This window comes from Sphaeramia orbicularis, chromosome 1, assembly GCF_902148855.1.
Source record: "Sphaeramia orbicularis chromosome 1, fSphaOr1.1, whole genome shotgun sequence".
NCBI lineage: Eukaryota > Metazoa > Chordata > Actinopteri > Kurtiformes > Apogonidae > Sphaeramia > Sphaeramia orbicularis.
The window spans coordinates 191903-210935 of record NC_043957.1 but is presented as its reverse complement, the minus strand read 5'-3'; the positions used below and the strand labels follow the sequence as shown (position 1 = coordinate 210935).

At 38.8% G+C, this 19033-nt stretch overlaps 1 protein-coding gene across 1 annotated transcript in view; it reads right to left on the bottom strand.

The window, feature by feature from the left end:
• LOC115418734 (E3 ubiquitin-protein ligase TRIM21-like) overlaps window positions 1-18779 on the bottom strand; it is a 29132-nt gene extending 10353 nt beyond the window's left edge. Inside the window, 5 exon segments of the mRNA XM_030133281.1 lie at window positions 117-212; window positions 1145-1325; window positions 2045-2591; window positions 18595-18625; window positions 18758-18779. Coding sequence (XP_029989141.1) covers window positions 117-212; window positions 1145-1325; window positions 2045-2580 — 813 coding nt within the window. The 5' untranslated portion in view covers window positions 2581-2591; window positions 18595-18625; window positions 18758-18779.
• Between the last annotated feature and the right edge of the window lie 254 nt (window positions 18780-19033).

Below are 19033 nucleotides of genomic sequence, written 5' to 3'. Positions count from 1 at the left end.
GGGTGCTGAAAGTACCTCCTAGCTACCTATGGGCGAAGGCTAGTTACACCCTGGATGAGTCGCCCACATACTTAAAATCCAAATGTAATATATGTCCTCAGTGTAAAGGCACTCACCTGGATGTCCCGTAAGGAGCTCTGTATTTCCTGAACTTTCCTTTCTCTCTCACAGATCAGATCCTTCAGCTCCACCTCTGTAATTCCTATCTGTGACTGAACACACAACAGATCTATGTTTGCTGATGACACTTTAACATTTATTTACACATCTGACATTCACTTCTCAGCTCATAAGCACCCCTTATCCTAAATCTGGAGTCGTCACTGATGGTCAACTACACACATCATATAGGAATATGTAACTACATTCCAAAATAAATGTATCTGACCAAAAATGGACTAAGGAAGGACATCCCAAATTCAGGACAACTGATCACTTGTAGGAGGTGCTGGAAAAATCCAATCCATGGAGGCCCCACCTTTCTACTAACAGGACTTCAGGGATCTGTTGCTAATGCCTTGGTGCTAGTTGTTTTGTTTTGTTTTTTTAGAACTTCTGGAAAGTACTAACCACTGCAGATTAGAAACATCCAACATGACCTGCAGTTGTGAAGATGCTCTGACCCAGTCATTAACATTACAATATGGCCCTTGGCAAAGTCACTCAGTTCTTTATGTTGCTTATTTGGCCCATTCCAACACACCAACTTCGAGGTCTACATGTTCACTGGCTGTTAAAAATATCTAACCTACTGACAGGGCCAATTGCCCTTTGCCACTCAGTGGTCATAATGTTATGCCTGATCTTTGTATTATGTACAAAAACTGAAAATGTCATTTAAATTGTTGCAAAGGGGTTTTTAAAGGGTTTGTCGTAATCTTTAACGTGTCAAATATCACTAATCTTCTCAGTGCTGTTGCTAATGTTCCAGTGCAAGAGACTGATGCAAACATTTCTTATCTTTGCAATGTTGCATCATGCTTCTACATACCTTTCATGCATTGAATTTTCTTGACTACAGCATATTTTTACATGATTTATATGTCTTTTTTTAGAGGAAAATGTTAAACCACAATGAAAACCACCGTTCTCTTATCAGAAGACGTTGAGCTTGGCTAATAAGTGATCAAATTGACTCAAATACCTTCTTGATTTGCCACTCCCTCTTGGCAGGGATGACGCTGTGTCCTCGATGCTCAGCCATCTCCACACAGACGCTGCAGACACAGGTATTATCAGTCCGACAGAAGAACTCTAATCCTCTTCGATGGATCGGACACAGCGGCAGATTGGAGCTGGAGTCGCTGGAGCCACTCACCGTGTATCTGTTAAACAGCCATTTAACATGAGGTGGTTTCAGAGTTACAGGAGCTGAGTCATTATCCATGACTGAATGAAAAAAAAGTTTTTTATCTTTGTTTCCTGGTCGTATATTATTTATCTTTTATCTGATGTATGACCCATTTGGATGTTCTGAGGCTCCGTAGTGAACATAGAAACACTGTCATCTTCTACAACATAGATTCACCAAGAAAACCAATGTAGTCTGATAAATGGCAATGGTTAGGTGCTTGTTTTTATGTTAACAATATATTTTGCTGACACTTTTTCCTCGGTTTTCTTAGTTTTAAATAATACCCCTGTAATTACGGGTGGCCATGGCTCAGATGGTAGAGCGGGTCGTCCAATAACCGAAGGGTTGGCGGTTCGAATCCCGCTCTGTCCATGTGCTGTTGTGCTCTTGGGCAACACACTTCACCCTCCTGTCCTCCAGTGCTGCTACTCACACTGGTGTATGAATGTTTGATGGTGGTGGGAGGGGCTGTGCCACGCTTCTGTCAGTCTGCCCCCCCCCAGGCATTATTATTAATTTTGTCTGACCTTTTATGAACATCCACATGAACAATAAATTAAAAACAAATACAAAGTGCAGAGGACAATACTACAATAAATGGTGATAAATCACTTAGGAAAGGTTAAATGTAGAGTAATATTCATTTGAAAGTCAGTACAAAAGTAGTTGCTGGTCTTTAAGAGTGTGTACCTGCGAGGGGGTGAATATGGTGGTGGTGGGTCATTATGAATCTGGTGGCCAGGGTGTGGATGGGAGTTGGTCCGATCTGGGTGCTGGACACTGGGGTCACTCTGATAGTTGCCATCTGATGGCAGCATCTGAAAACGGGTCATCATCTCAGTGAAGATGCTCTCGGGCATCTCTCCTCGCCTCTGGGACAAAGACAGCGACATGTGACGCTGATAAGGATGGTTGTTGGGGTCGTGAAATCCTCCTCCTCCGTCCAGTCTGACTCCAGTGGCGGCCATCTGTTTGAACTGCTCTGTGATCTCCTTCAGGGTTCGGTTTATTTGGAGCTCTGGACGCTTCCTGAAGGACTCCTTGCAGAGCGGACACTGGTAGGACTTGGCCCCGCCTCCAGACCTCCCTCCGTCCCAGTAGGAGGAGATGCAGGCCTGGCAGAAGCTGTGGCCGCATGGTGTGGACACCGGGTTGGTGAACACCTCCAGGCAGATGGAGCAGGTGAACTGGTCCTCAGATAAAAATGCTGCAGGGAGAGCCATCATCTGAAGCTGAGCTGCAAAGGACGAAGCAGCACCATCAGTGGAAAAGAAGTTGATTTATTCATACAAGTGCATTTAAACATGACCATGATGGAGGAAAGACCATCCCTCAAAGTGTATGCATGATAGAAAAATAGGGCCAAGGGTACTGTAGTCCGATGGCATATTTAAAGACATTAATTGACGTTCGGTTGACTTTTCAAGGTCACTCAAGGTCAAAGGTCATGGCACAAATGAAAGCCCACATGTGACTAACTATCTATTGCCAATAGTAATTACATGAATATCTTCAACTGTTTCAAAGTTATAGCACCATTATAAACCAATGGGTATTTAAAAATTTCAAAAATTCATAAAAATTTAAAAATCTATATTTCCTCAATTCTTTCAATAATCTTGGTGGACCTTACCCAAAGGAACCTCTGCTATGAATTTCAACTGATTCTGGGCTGACGGTTTTGGAGATGAGGTTCTTGAAAAATTATTTACAGATGAGAACCAATACCAACAGTCCATTGAACCTTTGGGCCGTTGGACTAAAAATAGGACCAATGACCTTATATCTCACCGACATGTTCCATCAAGAATCAATAACAAGTAGAATTTGTGAGGTTGTCAGGTTCTGTCTCTATGTTTGAGTCCTGAGGTCTGGATGCAGGAGATCAATCTCCCAATAGAAGTGGGCGGGACTTTCACTGGAGGAGAACTCAACGAATTCAATCTAAGTCCATATATGACTTCTACCAGTGATCAATAGTAGCTATATTCATATCTATAACCATTTACATGTTATAAGCATCAAAATATGGACCATTATAAGTAAAGGCAAATTTTAAATATTAAAAAATGTCACCAAAAATTCATAATTCAAATTTTGTCAAAAAATGTTACCAAAATTTGTAGACATTGTCCCAAGGAATTTACATTAAAAAATTGAACTGAATCTGAGCAGTAGTTTGTGAGAAAAGATTGTTGATGAAATTGCTAACGAAGACCACAAAGAAGACAATGCTGGACACAGTGCCTACACAGTAGCAGTTAAATTACCATAAAAGTTGCAGTGTGTCCTAGTTGTGTTCTCACGGAGCAGACTTACATAAGTGTCCTAACAAGTTATGGTCTTTGAAGGTCATGTAGTGTGATTGTTTTCAGATATCATCCTGTGTGTGAACTGTTATCATGTATCTAATGTGTGAAATAAGCACCTGATCATGTATCTAATGTGTGAAATAAGCACCTGACAGTCACTTTTGGGTATAAAAGTGTCTTCCTTTTGGACGGTCGACAGAGATCTCTCCTCACACCCTGTCATTGTCCTTGGTTACTGTGGGAGTTCTTATCTGTGCAAAAATAAGGCCTTGAAATAAACAAGCATTCGGTCTTCCAGCACCTCTTCTCAGAGTGGTGATTTCTGTTTCAACCCAATAAAGACCCAAACATCCACCTTTAACCAAAACAGTCTACTACTACTACTACTTTTAGTTGTTGATATATATATTCTGAAAAGTCAATTTTTCCTCAGGTTTCTCTGTTTTTGACATAATAACCCTCCACTTAAATATAAGCTCTTATGAACATCTATATGATCAGTAAAGGAAATATAGGAAAATACTTGATTTTCACTGAAAAATGCAAATACTGAGGATATATTGCAATAAATGGTGATAAATCACTTAAAAAGGTTAAATATAGGAAAAAAAAAAAAAATCATTTGGAAACTGACACAAAAGTACCACCAGGTCTTTATGGGTTAAAATCCCACAATGCACATTACTGAAGTGACATTTTACCACACCGCCTTGAGGTATTGAGTTAAAAAAAAAAAAAAGTCTGCTGCATCTCCTCAGCATCTAAACTGAACAGTCTAAGACCATGAGGAAGTTTGCAGAGTTGGAAAGTCTTGCTTTTCCATGCCCACGCTCGGTAAACTGGACTTTCTGGTTTTGCTTTTCATTGTTTTCCACAGAAAAAAACACCCCCAAATGTTTCGGTCCCACATCTTGAGTGGTATTGTCAGAACGGAGCTTTATCACCACCATCACACACAGCGACCGTTGATCTTTAAACACATCCACTGCACATCCACACCCACGCACACTAACATAACAACTGAGAGGTTTCACAAGATGTGGAATTCTGGCTCGGTTGGAAAAGTTCAAGTCATCTGTTGACACGTGTAATGTAGCAACAAGTGATAAGTGCTCAGTCATTGTTATCAGATCCTGTCTGTTTAGGACCAGAACGACAACCTGAAGCAAATGACTATTTAGAACTAAAAATACTCCTAACGAAACAATGGAAAAGTGGAGCTAGGGGTGTAACTTCAATGAGATGATAAGATTATTAACTCATGAAGACCCAAAAAGACACTGGTGACCAAAAGCATCTACCCTGCAAAATCTAAATCATACCACATGTATTTTTCTCATTTCTAGTCAAAATATCTCATCTCACTTAAAATTAAGATATAATCATCTAAAGAGTAACTTTCAGTGAGATATAAGAACTTATTTTTAGACAACAGATCTGGAAAATCTGATTTCAAAAATCTTACCAAGATAATTTTCATTTGTTCCATTGACAATATTTTTTACTTGAATTACGCAAAAAAACTCTTGAATTAAGCAAAAAATCTGCCAAAGGAACAAGTGAAATCTTGACTAGAAATGAGAAAAATACACTTGGTAAGATTTAGATTTTTTCCAGTGTACTGATCTAAAATGTTTAGTAACTTCTTAACGACTAAACCTATCACATGTTGAAATAATTCAGGTAAAATGAAAGTTTTCATCTTTTCATGGTCATCAGATATGACACATTTGGACGTTCAGAGGATCTGTAGTTACCGTGGAAACACCATCATCTTCTATAACATTGATTCACCAGTAAAACCCATGGAGTTGGATCAATGACAGTGGATGGGCACACTGGGTTTATGTTCAATTAATGATAGATTTGCCTGAAAAAAGTCACTTTTTCTTCAGTTGTTCTCTGTTTCTGATACAATAACCCTCAACTTAAATCTGAGCTTTATGAACATCTATATAATCAGTGAATTCAATGTTGGAAAATATTTGGTTTTCACTGAAAAAAAATGCAAAATAAAGAGGATAATATTATAATAAATGGTGATAATCACTTAAGAAAGGTTGAATGTAGAGGAAAAACATATTTGGAACTGCCACAAAAGCAGCAATGGGTCTTTATGGGTTAATTTCTATAAGCCAGCGGATCAATATCAAATCAAGTAAAGTAAGAAGCCATGTTCCAAACTTATGGTCAGATCTCATAATGGGTCGTGGAGTGTTTTTATTGTGTCTTCAAAGTAAAATAGCCAACAATTAAATGAAATGTAAATTAATTTTCCCCATTAAAATGGAAGAGGAGCGTTCTCTAAAGAGTTTATAAATGTTGACCTGCAGCTGGAAGGAGATGTAATAAGACAAAACAAGAAGAAAATGATGCTAAACACAAATCACTTGGAAAATTATGTAAAAAGATGAAAAAAAAAACGATATAATATGATGTAGTTAAAGACGCAACAAGATGAAAATGGAAGAGTGAACAACACAAAAAGTAGTAAAAATAGATTTTCAGACGATGTTTTGGAGGAAAAGTCCATAAAAAAGCAGAAATAAATAAAACCTGAAACTTGTCTTGACTCTATTGGTTGTCCAACTCCTTTGTTTACACATTTTACACCTGCCTGCTTTGTGTTTGTCTGTGTACGTCTATGCTGTGTATGCGCCCCCCCCCAATCACCACCAAAATTTAATAATTTCTTCCTTGTGCCAGTATCAACATTTCAATCCGTCCATAACTTTTTGAGTTATCTTGCACACATCAAACAAACAAACAAACATGCACACAAAGCAAAACGATCACCAATATCTCCTGGTGGAGGTAATAATTAAAAAGCAAAAGTAAATCTGGATTCCAATGAGACGTAAAAGTGACTTTTGGTTCTGAGGCTGAAAAAGTTTTGGGAACCATTGAAACAAGTCATAAATTCATTCATTATTCACATAGGTTTGTAGTTTTAAGTGATAATGAACTTAGTACGATGGTTTAAACAGTAATTCATGTCAGTTAATACAGCTTTTAAAAAAAAGAGTAAACTTAACTTTTTAGAGCTTTCTTTTAATGTCCCAAGAGCTTTCAATTCACACCACATTACCCATAAAGACCCAAACATCCACCAGCGACCAAAAGCATCTACTAATCTAAACTGTTTAATACCTGTTGATCCACAAATTCCATTAATACATGTAAATAATTGGCATAAAATACAGTTTGTCATCTTTTTAGGCTCTGTAGTTTCCATGGAAACACCGTCATCTTCCACAACATTCAATCACCAGTAAAACTCATGGAGTTTGATGAGATTTTAATGTAGATGCTTTCTTTTATGTTTAGTTTAATGATAAATTTTGATGAAAAAGTCACTTTTCGTCATTTGTCTCTGTTTTTTGATAAAATAACCCTCAACTTTACTCTGAGCTTTAATGAACATCTAAATTATCATTGAATTAAATGAAGGAAAATACATGATTTACGCTAAATAAAAAAACACACAAATACAGAGGAGAATATATAATAAAGGGCGATAAATCACTTAAGAAAAGTCAAAATATAGAGTAAAACTATTTTGGAAGTGCCACAAAAGTAGCTACTGGGTCTTTTATGCGTTAAACAACAGATTTATTACATTTACATTTCCACACAGCCTGTTTTACAATGTGTTGTATTTATTTATTGTGTAACAGCAGGTTTTGCTGAACGTCGTGCAGTCACGGTAAATTAATAGTAAAAATATATGAAAAATGTTAGCTTAGACAGCTCATTTTCTCCTGTAAAAATACATTAAAGATGAAAAAAAAAACCCAAACTATGAGCTGCTTTATTTCTTTCTTTTGTCTGTTAGTGAGACTTTTAGTTTAAACTGTCCTTCAGAACTAAAGTTTACTTGTAAAAAACATTTCAAACCATGTGATATTTGCCTGGACGATATGTAAACTTATCCACAATGATGCTGACATCTGGAACTCATTATTGGCTTAACCCATTAAGACCTAACCAGCCACTGGCAAAGAAAACCCACTACTGATATAAAATGTTTATTTCCTGTTGATCCACTAATCCTGTCAATCCATGTCAATAATTGGTGTAAAAAACAGTTTTCATCTTTCATGTTCATCAGATATGACCCATTTGGACATTCAGAGGCTCCGTAGTTACCATGGAAACACTGTCGTCTTATATAACATTGATTCACCAGTAAAACCCATGGAGTTGGATCAATGACAGTGGATGGAGACGCTTGTTTTATGTTCAGTTACTGATAGACTTTACAGAAAAACTCACTTTTCTTCAGTTTTCTCTGAATTTTCTCTGAGCTTTTATGAACATCTACATGATCAGTGAATTGAATATGGGAAAATACATGATTTACAAAGAAAAAACTCAAACTACAGAGGATAATATTAAAATGAATCGCTTAGGAAAGGTTATATATAGAGAAAACTAACTTGGGAACAATACAAAAAGTAGCGCTGGGTCATAATGGGTTTTTAAAGTAGGACTGAGTGTGTAGTGACGTGTTGTATTTGCAAAGTTTCATTTCCAGTGCTTGTTCAGCAGCTGAAACTCTTCATCACAGTAACATTAGAACACACAGGGTGGTTCATCTGTCATGAACTGGGACCATTTGTCATTTGTCCCACTTCCCCTGAATGCATCACCACTGCTTAACCTTCATCCTGACCCTACTGTGTATTAATCCAAGACTCAGTGGTAGGGATGGGAATCGTTAAGAATTTAACGATTCTGATTCCATTATCGATATTGCTTATCGATCCGATTCCTTATCGATTCTTTTATTGATTCTCAATGGGTGAGGGAATAAAAGAGTACAAACGGGTGTGTTTGCATTAACTGTCTTTATATTTCCATCTGCACAGAAAATATAACATATACAGTATGTACAAATAATAAGAACAGATGACGCTGGGCCGGTTTGGGGGGGGGGGGGGGGGGGCCGTACAGTGGAAGTGAAACTAAAGACGCTTTATTAATTCCTCTATTTGCTGTATTTCTACTATGTGGAACCGGTTCGACTTGGCTCGCATTGTCTCCTGTTGTTGTGCACCTAATTTCATTTCCCTTCTTACCTTCGGAAACTTGTATTTAAGGAGTTACAACGTTTGTTGCCCGTACCGGAACTGGCCCGGCGTTCACTCTACTGCTACATTCACAAGCGTCGCTAAGCAGCGAATCAAATATGTGACATTCCTGTAAATGAATCACCATGCTGTCGACAAATGTTTGAGCATATTGGAAGGATTCCACCCTTTTGAAGACATGGAAGCTTTGACAGTGTTCCAAGTAAGTGGACCTGGTGTCATCAGTTTAGATCATTTCTGCCTCAATGCCATGTTGGCTACGTTCTGACCCAACAATGCAGTGTACGTGTGACGTCATCACGCATACACAACGAAGGTGGAATCGATAAGCAGAATCGTTAAGCAGGCAGGGCAAATGATTCCAAGGAATCGAGCTACTGGGAAATGGTTCTCAAAAAGAACCGGTTCTCGATTCCATCCCTACTCAGTGGTGAACAGTCCATATGCAAAGTGGATTTCTCGTCACTTTTCCCAAACCTAGAATGAGGTCACAGAGCGGCGTGGCTACAGTGCAGGTAGCGCCGGTTTTCTATTGGTCGATCAAAACCATGAGTGAACAGAACATAGTGCACATACCTGGAATACTGATGAGATGATTGTGGCTTTCTCTGTGACAACCCATGTTGGTAAAGAAGTGGATGTATCATTTACATAGTATGTAACGGAATTTATATATTATGTGATCATTCTCCAGGAAGAACAGCATCTACACAGCTATCAGTGCTCGGTGTGTTGTATATGTATTGTCTTCGGTCAGGCTAAAACAGTTCACTCAAGTTGTGTAATTAAAAAGAAAAAAAAGAAGAACAAAAGACTAATTTTTGTCTGTTGCATCTTATGTTTGTTTTGTCGTTGTTTAGGTAGTCTTTATTTAATGCTCTAAATCAAGCTTCCCAATCTAAAGAGCCATTTTCGTTTCGAAACAGAAGAAAGAATTCTGACTGTAGCCATGAAAATGTATTTAAGCCCATCCACATTTCCATGAGGTGGCTGCTCTGCTTTAGCCTCTGTGATTATTTTGTTATTTCACTATTTAACATTACAATAATGCAAAGTCTGGTGTATTTATGAAATTATACAACTACATGAAAGAAAACATTCAAGATTTGTAAAAAATATATATATATATATAATAATATAATAATATAATAAAATAATAATAATATAATGATGATGATGATGGACACTGTTTCCAAAAATAATTATGTTGTGTAATGGGGGAAAAGCTCCACTTTCATGTATGGTGGCTTACTTACAAACTACAAACAAATGCAAATTGAACATCTTGTATTGAATTTGGCAAGAAAATAATACATTTCGGTTATATGTTGTCAAAAATATATTATTCCATGTATAGCCTACACACTTTGCAGATAGATGAGGTTAGAAGGTTTTAGGCCTATAACAATGTTAAAAAGTAATGACTCATTCAGTGCATTTCAAAATGTTCCTTATGATTTTGGACCCAGGAGCCATAGGTACCAGACCCCTGCTCTAAAACCACAAAGAACTGTTTCTAAATAAACACCCATTTTTCATTCAGGACCTTAAAATAAGCCATTCAAATACTAATAAATAATGATTTGCTATTACTGTAATAATTATCAGTATTACTAATAAACAGATATTCATACCAGTGTACATTATTGACTATATGTGAGTGGATGTGATCATGTTTCAGACTGAGGTTGAACTTCAGCTGCTCTAATAACACTGGTCTGCAATTTTATTTGATTTTTTTTTTTTTTTTTTTTTTTTTTTTTTTTTTTTGCTTCAGAGGTTAAATGTGCCAAATCTTAAATATAAGATTAAATTAAAACAAATGACAAACTGCTGTTTAGTTGTTTCACTGTATATGATGAAGTGTTATTTCACATATAAATGGTTTTATACTCATTTATACAATAGAATTATAAATGCTCCAGTGTAAAGAACTTGTAAATGTATGTATTGTAATGTACAGACAGTGTTTGTCTCTGACACAAACACATTCACTCATTATTTTGACCAAGAACTGTGTCTTTGAAACTACTACCAACCAGTATTTGTACTTAACTTTTCTTTATTAGTGACTCAAACTTGGTAAAGTTTCACTACTTTTATTCTGGAAGCATTTTATCATAGACCAGTATAATTTGGAAAAACTTCCTACAAAACTTAACTTATAATCCAAACTACAGTTTATTGCAGCGTAGTGTTTTGAAGCTTCTCATTATACAATATTATTAATATTTTTGATTAATAGTATACATAAATAGGGATGGGAATTGAGAACCGGCTGTTTTTGAGAACTGGTTCCCAGTAGTTCGATTCCTTTGAATCATTCCTGCCTGCTCAACAATTCTATTTTGATTCCACCTTCGTTGCACATGTGCGATGACATCACGCGTACACTGCATTGTTTTGGTCAGAACGTAGACAACATGGCGTTGAGACAGAAAAGGTCCAAACAGACCACACCAGGTCCAAACAGACCACACCAGGTCCACTGGGACACTGTCAAAGCTTCCACGTCTTCTAAAGGGTGGAATCCCTCCAATATTCTCAAACATTTGTCCACAGCATGTGATTCATTTACAGGAATGTCACGTATTTGATTCACTACTTAGCGGCGCTTGTGAATGTAGTGGCAGAGTGAACACCAGGCCGTCATCCGGGCCCAGTTCCGGTTCCGGTGCGGGAAACAAATGTCGTACCCCTTTAAATACAAGTTTCTGAAGGTAGAGGAAAGGAAATGAGGTGCACAACAACGGGAGCCAAGCCGTGCCGAGTCGAACTGGTACCATATAATGGACATGCGGCAATAGAGGAATTAATAAAGTGTTTTAAGCTTCACTTAATTTTATTCCCCCCCGCCCCCCCCCCCCACCTAGCATCATCTGTTCTTATTATTTGTACATACTGTATATGTTCTATTTTCTGTGCAGAGATGGAAATATAAGACAGTTAATGCACACCTGTTTGTACTCACCCAATGACAATCAATAAGAGAATCGATAAGGAATCAGATCAATAAGCAAAATCAAAAATGGAATCGGTATTGTAAAATTCTTATCGATTCCCATTCCTATATTTGAATAATACACATGAACAGAAAATGATAAAAGTATGACTGTGCATCGTTGCAGTTTAATGACTTAGTTTGACATTGGTTTCTGGTCCATGTGGTGGAAAAATCTGTCGATAGAGAACATGAAAGTCAAAGCTGGTCTTATGTGTGAGTTTTATTCACACTTTGGAAGGAGAACCTGTCTGTAACAAAAGCATGAATCTAAAGTGTTGGAGGAAAAGGGGTAGGAGGAGCACAGGCAGTGAGTTTTATACACATTAGATATGGCATGACTGACATGATTCTGGCAGAAATGAGGGCAAAGTGAAAGTCAGCTGACAAGTAGTCAAAACATTCTGGAGCCATCATGAGATAGACAGGAGACACTCAGGGTCCCTCTACTGAGCATGTGCGTCAGCCACAGACTAAACACTCCATGTCCTTCTACTGTACGATGGTTCAAGAATGTATTGTGATGTTCAATGCAGATAGTGTAGGATGCTCTGTAGCACGAGTCAGCGTGTTCACAGGGAGAATAGAAAAGGTTTAAAGTAACAGGCACACAAGTTCTATAATGATCTGAATAGACCTAGGGTTAGGGTTAGGGTTAGTTCTATAATGATCTGAATAGACCTAGGGTTAGGGTTAGTTCTATAATGATCTGAATAGACCTAGGGTTAGGGTTAGTTCTATAATGATCTGAATAGACCTAGGGTTAGGGTTAGTTCTATAATGATCTGAATAGACCTAGGGTTAGGGTTAGTCTATAATGATCTGAATAGACCTAGGGTTAGGGGTTAGGGTTAGTTCTATAATGATCTGAATAGACCTAGGGTTAGGGTTAGGGGTTAGGGTTAGTTCTATAATGATCTAAATAGACCTAGGGTTAGGGCTAGGGTTAGGGTTAGTTCTATAATGATCTGAATAGACCTAGGGTTAGGGTTAGGGTTAGGGTTAGTTCTATAATGATCTAAATAGACCTAGGGTTAGGGTTAGGGTTAGTTCTATAATGATCTAAATAGACCTAGGGTTAGGGGTTAGGGTTAGTTCTATAATGATCTAAATAGACCTAGGGTTAGGGTTAGTTCTATAATGATCTAAATAGACCTAGGGTTAGGGGTTAGGGGTTAGGGTTTTCTATAATGATCTAAATAGACCTAGGGTTAGGTTAGGGTTAGGGTTAGTTCTATAATGATCTGAATAGACCTAGGGTTAGGGTTAGGGTTAGTTCTATAATGATCTAAATAGACCTAGGGTTAGGGGTTAGGGTTAGTTCTATAATGATCTAAATAGACCTAGGGTTAGGGTTAGGGTTGGTTCTATAATGATCTAAATAGACCTAGGGTTAGGGTTAGTTCTATAATGATCTAAATAGACCTAGGGTTAGGGTTAGGGTTGGTTCTATAATGATCTAAATAGACCTAGGGTTAGGGTTAGTTCTATAATGATCTAAATAGACCTAGGGTTAGGGTTAGTGGCAGAGCGCGGGAAGCGGTGGGTGACAGCCAGAGGTAAGGATCCACTGACAATACTGACCTGCCCTGATGGAGGTTTGGATTGATGGCGTCAAGTTAAAAAGACACGGTTAAGAGGTTAGGTTCAAGTGAGTAAGCGTTGAAAGGCAAGAAATAAGTAGTTAAAAAGCTGTATTTCTAGGAGTAGATCCGCCGGCGGTTTGACAGACGCCAGGCATGCGCAGAAGAAAGAGCCTCAGAGCCGCAGAGAGAAAATGGCACAAAACCAAAAGCTCTTCTGACCTGATCACATTCCAGTCACTATTGGTATCCTTCTCATCCAGTGTCACTGCTGCGAAGAAGGCTTACTATAATAACAAAATTCATTCTGCCACCGACACCAAGAAACTATTCTCAACCTTTAAAACACTACTCAACCCTCCGCCTCCACCACCCACTACTAATCTGACAGCAGACAACTTTGCTTCATTTTTCACAAATAAAGTGTCTACTATCAGCAGTCAGTTCACTGATCCACCCATAGACTGCACGCCTCCTTCTTCAACATCATCATCATCACATACTGCTTCCTCTCCCCTGACTATGGGTACTACTAACTCAACTGACAAAAGCCCAACTGCGTCATTCCCCTCATTTACTCCCCTCACAGAGAACGAGGTGTCTAAACTCCTTTCCTCTAGCCGTCCTACAACATGCCTGTTGGACCCTATTCCATCCAACCTCTTACAGTCTGTTGCCCCTACTATCACACCACCAATCACACATGTGATGAATGCTTCACTGACATCAGGAACATTTCCTACAGTATTTAAACAAGCGCAGGTAACACACTACTCAAAAAACCTTCCCTCACCCCCACTCAAGTGGAGAATTATCCACCAGTCTCACTCCTCCCATACCTTTCTAAGACCATCGAAAGGGCGGTTTTCAAACAGGTCACAGAATTCCTCTCCCAAAATAACCTCCTTGACATCAACCAATCTGGCTTCAAAATCGGCCACTCCACTGAAACGGCTCTGTTGTCTGTGACAGAAGCCTTGAAAGAGGCTAGAGCAGCAGCCAAGTCTTCAGTACTCATTCTACTGGACTTATCAGCAGCATCTGACACTGTCAGTCACCATATCCTGTTATCCATACTCTGGAACATGGGCATCACAGGCCACGCCCACTCCTGGTTTCAATCTTACCTTACTGGTCGGTCCTTCAGTGTGTCCTGGCTAGGGCACACATCAGCAGTTCACCGCTTCACCACGGGGGTCCCCAAGGCTCTGTGTTGGGCCCCCTCCTTTTTGCCATATACACCACCTCACTGGGTCAGATCATCCACTCACACGGCTTCTCATATCATTGCTATGCATGATACCCAGCTCTATCTGTCATTCCCACCTGATGACTCCACAGTCTCAGCGCGGATCTCAGACTGTCTCTCTGACATATCTGCATGGATGAAAGCCCATCACCTTCAGCTGAACCTGTCCAAAACTGAACTGCTGCTCTTCCCAGCTAAGCCATACCAGCAGGACATCTCCATCACTATTGACTCCATACCTCTGGCTCCTACCAGTGTAGTACGTAACTTGGGAGTCATGATTGATAATCAGTTGACCTTCACGGATCACGTTCCCTCCGTCACCCGATCATGCCGTTCCACTCTGTTCAACCTAAGAAAGATCAGGCCCTACCTAACCGAACAGGCCACCCAGCTCCTGGTGCAGACTATGGTTATCTCCCGTCTTGACTACTGCAATGCTCTTCTAATGGGCCTCCCAGCTTGTGTTGTCAAGCCACTACAGATGGTCCAGAATGCAGTAGCGCGTCTGGTCTTCAATCAGCCTAAAAGGGCACATGTCACCCCCTTACTCATTGAGTTACACTGGTCTACCCATAGCTGCCCGCATCAAATTCAAATCTTTAATCCTAGCCTACAAAATCCTCAGTGGGTCTGCTCCTACCTACTTAGGTGCACTAATAAAAGCTTATGTCGCCCCACGACCACTCCGCTCGTCTGGGGAACGTAGTCTGGTGGTCCCCAGACCTTGTACAAGACAATCCAGGCTCTTTTCATGGGTCGTTCCACGTTGGTGGAACGCTCTACCAAGTGCTACAAGAACAGAGTCATCCCTGCCTATCTTCAAGAAGCTCCTGAAGACCCAGCTCTTCCGAGAGCACCTCCTATCCTAGCACTTTCAAACATTCCATTTTAAATATTCTAATAAGGTTTTTCCCAGGATAACCACAGATTCTTCCAGGATTCTCTGGACCTGCTGCGGTGGTCCGGCCTCTTCCCTGCCCTCATCATCACCACTCACTTATGCTCAACCGCCTCCATGTGTCTCCCCTACTCCCCCTTCTCCCCTTTCTCCCCCTGTCTCTATCTCTATCGCTCTCTCTTTTTCCCCTTCTCTACCTCTCTCTTTAACCCAACTGGTCCTGTCAGTCGTCCATCTTCCAGGAGTCTGGGTCTGCTCCAGGTTTCTGCTGTTAAAGGGAAGTTTTTCCTCGCCACTGTCACCAGTCACAAGTGTTTGCTCCTGGAGGATTCTGTTGGGTTTCTGTAAATTGCCTTAGAGTCTGGTTTTGACCAACTCTATATATAAAATGTCAAGAGATAACTTTTTTTTGTCTCGCGCTATATAAATAAAATTTTGATTGATTGAGTGATTTAATTGGTTTTCCCCTGTAAGTCGCTTTGGAAAAAAGCGTCTGCCAAATGCGTAAACATAAACATAAACATAAACATAGTTCTATAATGATCTAAATAGACCTAGGGTTAGGGTTAGTTCTATAATGATCTAAATAGACCTAGGGTTAGGGTTAGGGTTAGTTCTATAATGATCAAAATAGACCTCGGGTTAGGGTTAGTTCTATAATGATCTAAATAGACCTAGGGTTAGGGTTAGTTCTATAATGATCTAAATAGACCTAGGGTTAGGGTTAGGGTTAGTTCTATAATGATCTAAATAGACCTAGGGTTAGGGTTAGTTCTATAATGATCTAAATAGACCTAGGGTTTGGGTTAGGGGTTAGGGTTAGTTCTATAATGATCTAAATAGAGATAGGAATCACACAAATGTCAGATATGAGCAGCGCTATAGACCTGGGTTTGACACTTACATGTGACATATAATTTTGCCACTACATACAACAAATGATTTGTTTCATTATCACTTTCTCTGGTTGTATTATTAGAATTTTCTGGATTTCAAATATACCTATTTTGTTTTATTTGCTTTTCAAAAAAAAAAAAGATTTGAATTACTTATGTCTGCATTATATTTTGAGTCATTGTTGCAGCTCCTGATGTTATGAAAATAATATAAGTATAAAAATATGAATTGAATTGCTCTTTATTGTCATTTGACAGCACAGAGTACAGCAAACGAGATTGCATTCGATGATTAGGGACATCGGGCTGCTGCAACTGGTGTGCTGCCACCATATACACAGATTAAGAAAAAATAATTTTGGTAATTACTGCAATTTTTCAGCTGAACTTAATATTCATTGAAAATATGCATATTTTGGGGATTAACATACAGACGCTGAATTTTTTAGTAAAAATGTCAAAGTCAAAAGGGAAACAGACGACTATGATGGACATCAGGATAAAACCTGCTGAGTTTGAGCCTTCATGTATTAAACTTTTAGAAGTCTTGTCAGCTAATTTATTTAATATTCTTAATGTGATGCAGAAAAATCTAAAAATCTCCATAATACTGACATGTGGCATCTGTTCTGAATGTGCAGAATGTTTGGAGCATCATCAGAAATCTGACTGAAACACACACTGTTTATGAATAAATTAAAATGAATAAATGATTGCTGATGTAAACAGAGGCCAAAGGCAGGTTAAACTTTATCATATGGTGATTATATATTTCATTTACACTATAAATTATATATTATTTGCATCAGTGCGGATTGAAGCATAAAACTTCACCAGATACCTAAACTGATTTACCAGTAAAACCCATGGAGTTGGATCAATGAAAGTAGATGGAGACTTTTGGTTTTATATTCAGTTATCGATATATTTGATGAAAAAATCACTTTTTAAAATTATTTTGTTTCGATATAATCCTTTGAATTTACTCTGAGTTTTCATGAACATCTAAATTAACTGTAACAAATTAAATATAGGAAAATATGTGATTTGCAGTGAAAAACGAAAAATGCAGAGGATATTGGTTGGCAATGGTGGTGCAACCAATACAAAGGTGTTCTGACTAATTATTCATTGTTATCTATTTTAATGGGATTGATAAATGATGATGGAAATATATTTAGTTATGAATCTGACACTGAAAATAAGAAAGGGGCAGGACTAGATAAGCCTTTGCTTCTTTCTGTCCCTTCTCAATCTGCATTTATGAGTTGGTTCAAACGTACATTTATGTTAAATTTATTGTATTTTGTTACTTCCCTGTGATTAATGACCATTGATGGGTCCATATGTAATTGACTTCTTTTAGTTATTTTTTTACTTTGAAGTTTGAGACAAATAAACAAATAAAATAATATTTATATTAAATGGTGATAAATTATTAAGAAAAGTTAAATAGAGAGAAAAAATTAATTTGGGAATTGCCACAAAAGAAGCATTGGGTCTTAAAGGGTTAAAACAGAGGAGGATGTGACTTAAAGTTGGTAGAATCTTCAGAAGTAGACCCACCAACACCAAATCGAACATCAAACCTAAATATTCCAGACCTGAATCTCATCAGACCAGTGTTATTAGATCAGCTGAAGGTCAACAACCCTTCAGTAAATCACCACATGTTGGGAAATGCGTCATGTGTTCGTTCTGCACAGTGAAAAACAAAAGCCTGTGTCAACATGCCTCCAGTCTGAACATTTTCTCACTCTCCATCATCATCCGTCTGCTGTGTTTGTCTTTGTTCTAATGGAGCCTCAATCTGCTGCTTTTACGTTTTCACATCCACGTATCCGCGCTTCATTCACCAGGAACCTGCTAATGGCTTTTATCTGTCTCTGGGCTGATACTGACCACTCACAAATGTGCATTTAGTGGCACAAATAATCATCCATACTGAAAGTGACTGCAACGTCTTTGAACATTTGAAAACCTCACACTTATGCTCTACCTGTCTCCTGATAAATATGCACCCTCAGAACCACTTTGGACAATTATTACTCATGACAGAAAGAGTTGTAATGTTTTTTTTTTTTTTTTTTGGAACCAATTCAGTTTTAATTTAATCCCAGGCTGCTCTTCTGCCATTTAGTGTGTCAATTTCTATGAAGTGTCTAACTGGATAAGACATGACTCAGATGTCCATGTTGTCCTCACCTGTTATGTGGACTTCTGTGATCCTGTAGACCTCCTCCTGGGTCAGAACCAGTGGACTAATGTGATCCTGTAGACCTCCTCCTGGGTCAGAACCAGTGGACTAATGTGATCCTGTAGACCTCCTCCTGGGTCAGAACCAGTGGACTAATGTGATCCTGTAGACCTCCTCCTGGGTCAGAACCAGCCTTCACTGTTCATCCCTACTTGTCATAACCCTAACGACTGCTCGTCACCACATGAATTCCTTTCCGTTTTCTTCCTCTTCCAGTCTTTGTGTTGCTAACCCCTCCCTCCTACCTCCCACCCCCCACTCCCTCTATCCAATCCAACCTGCTCAACAGGTGCACAGGTATGTCTTTAAAACAACTCTACCTTTATTCTGTCTGTGTTTTTGACCAGAACACATTCAGTTCTCAGTCTTGTTCTGGTTCATTGATGA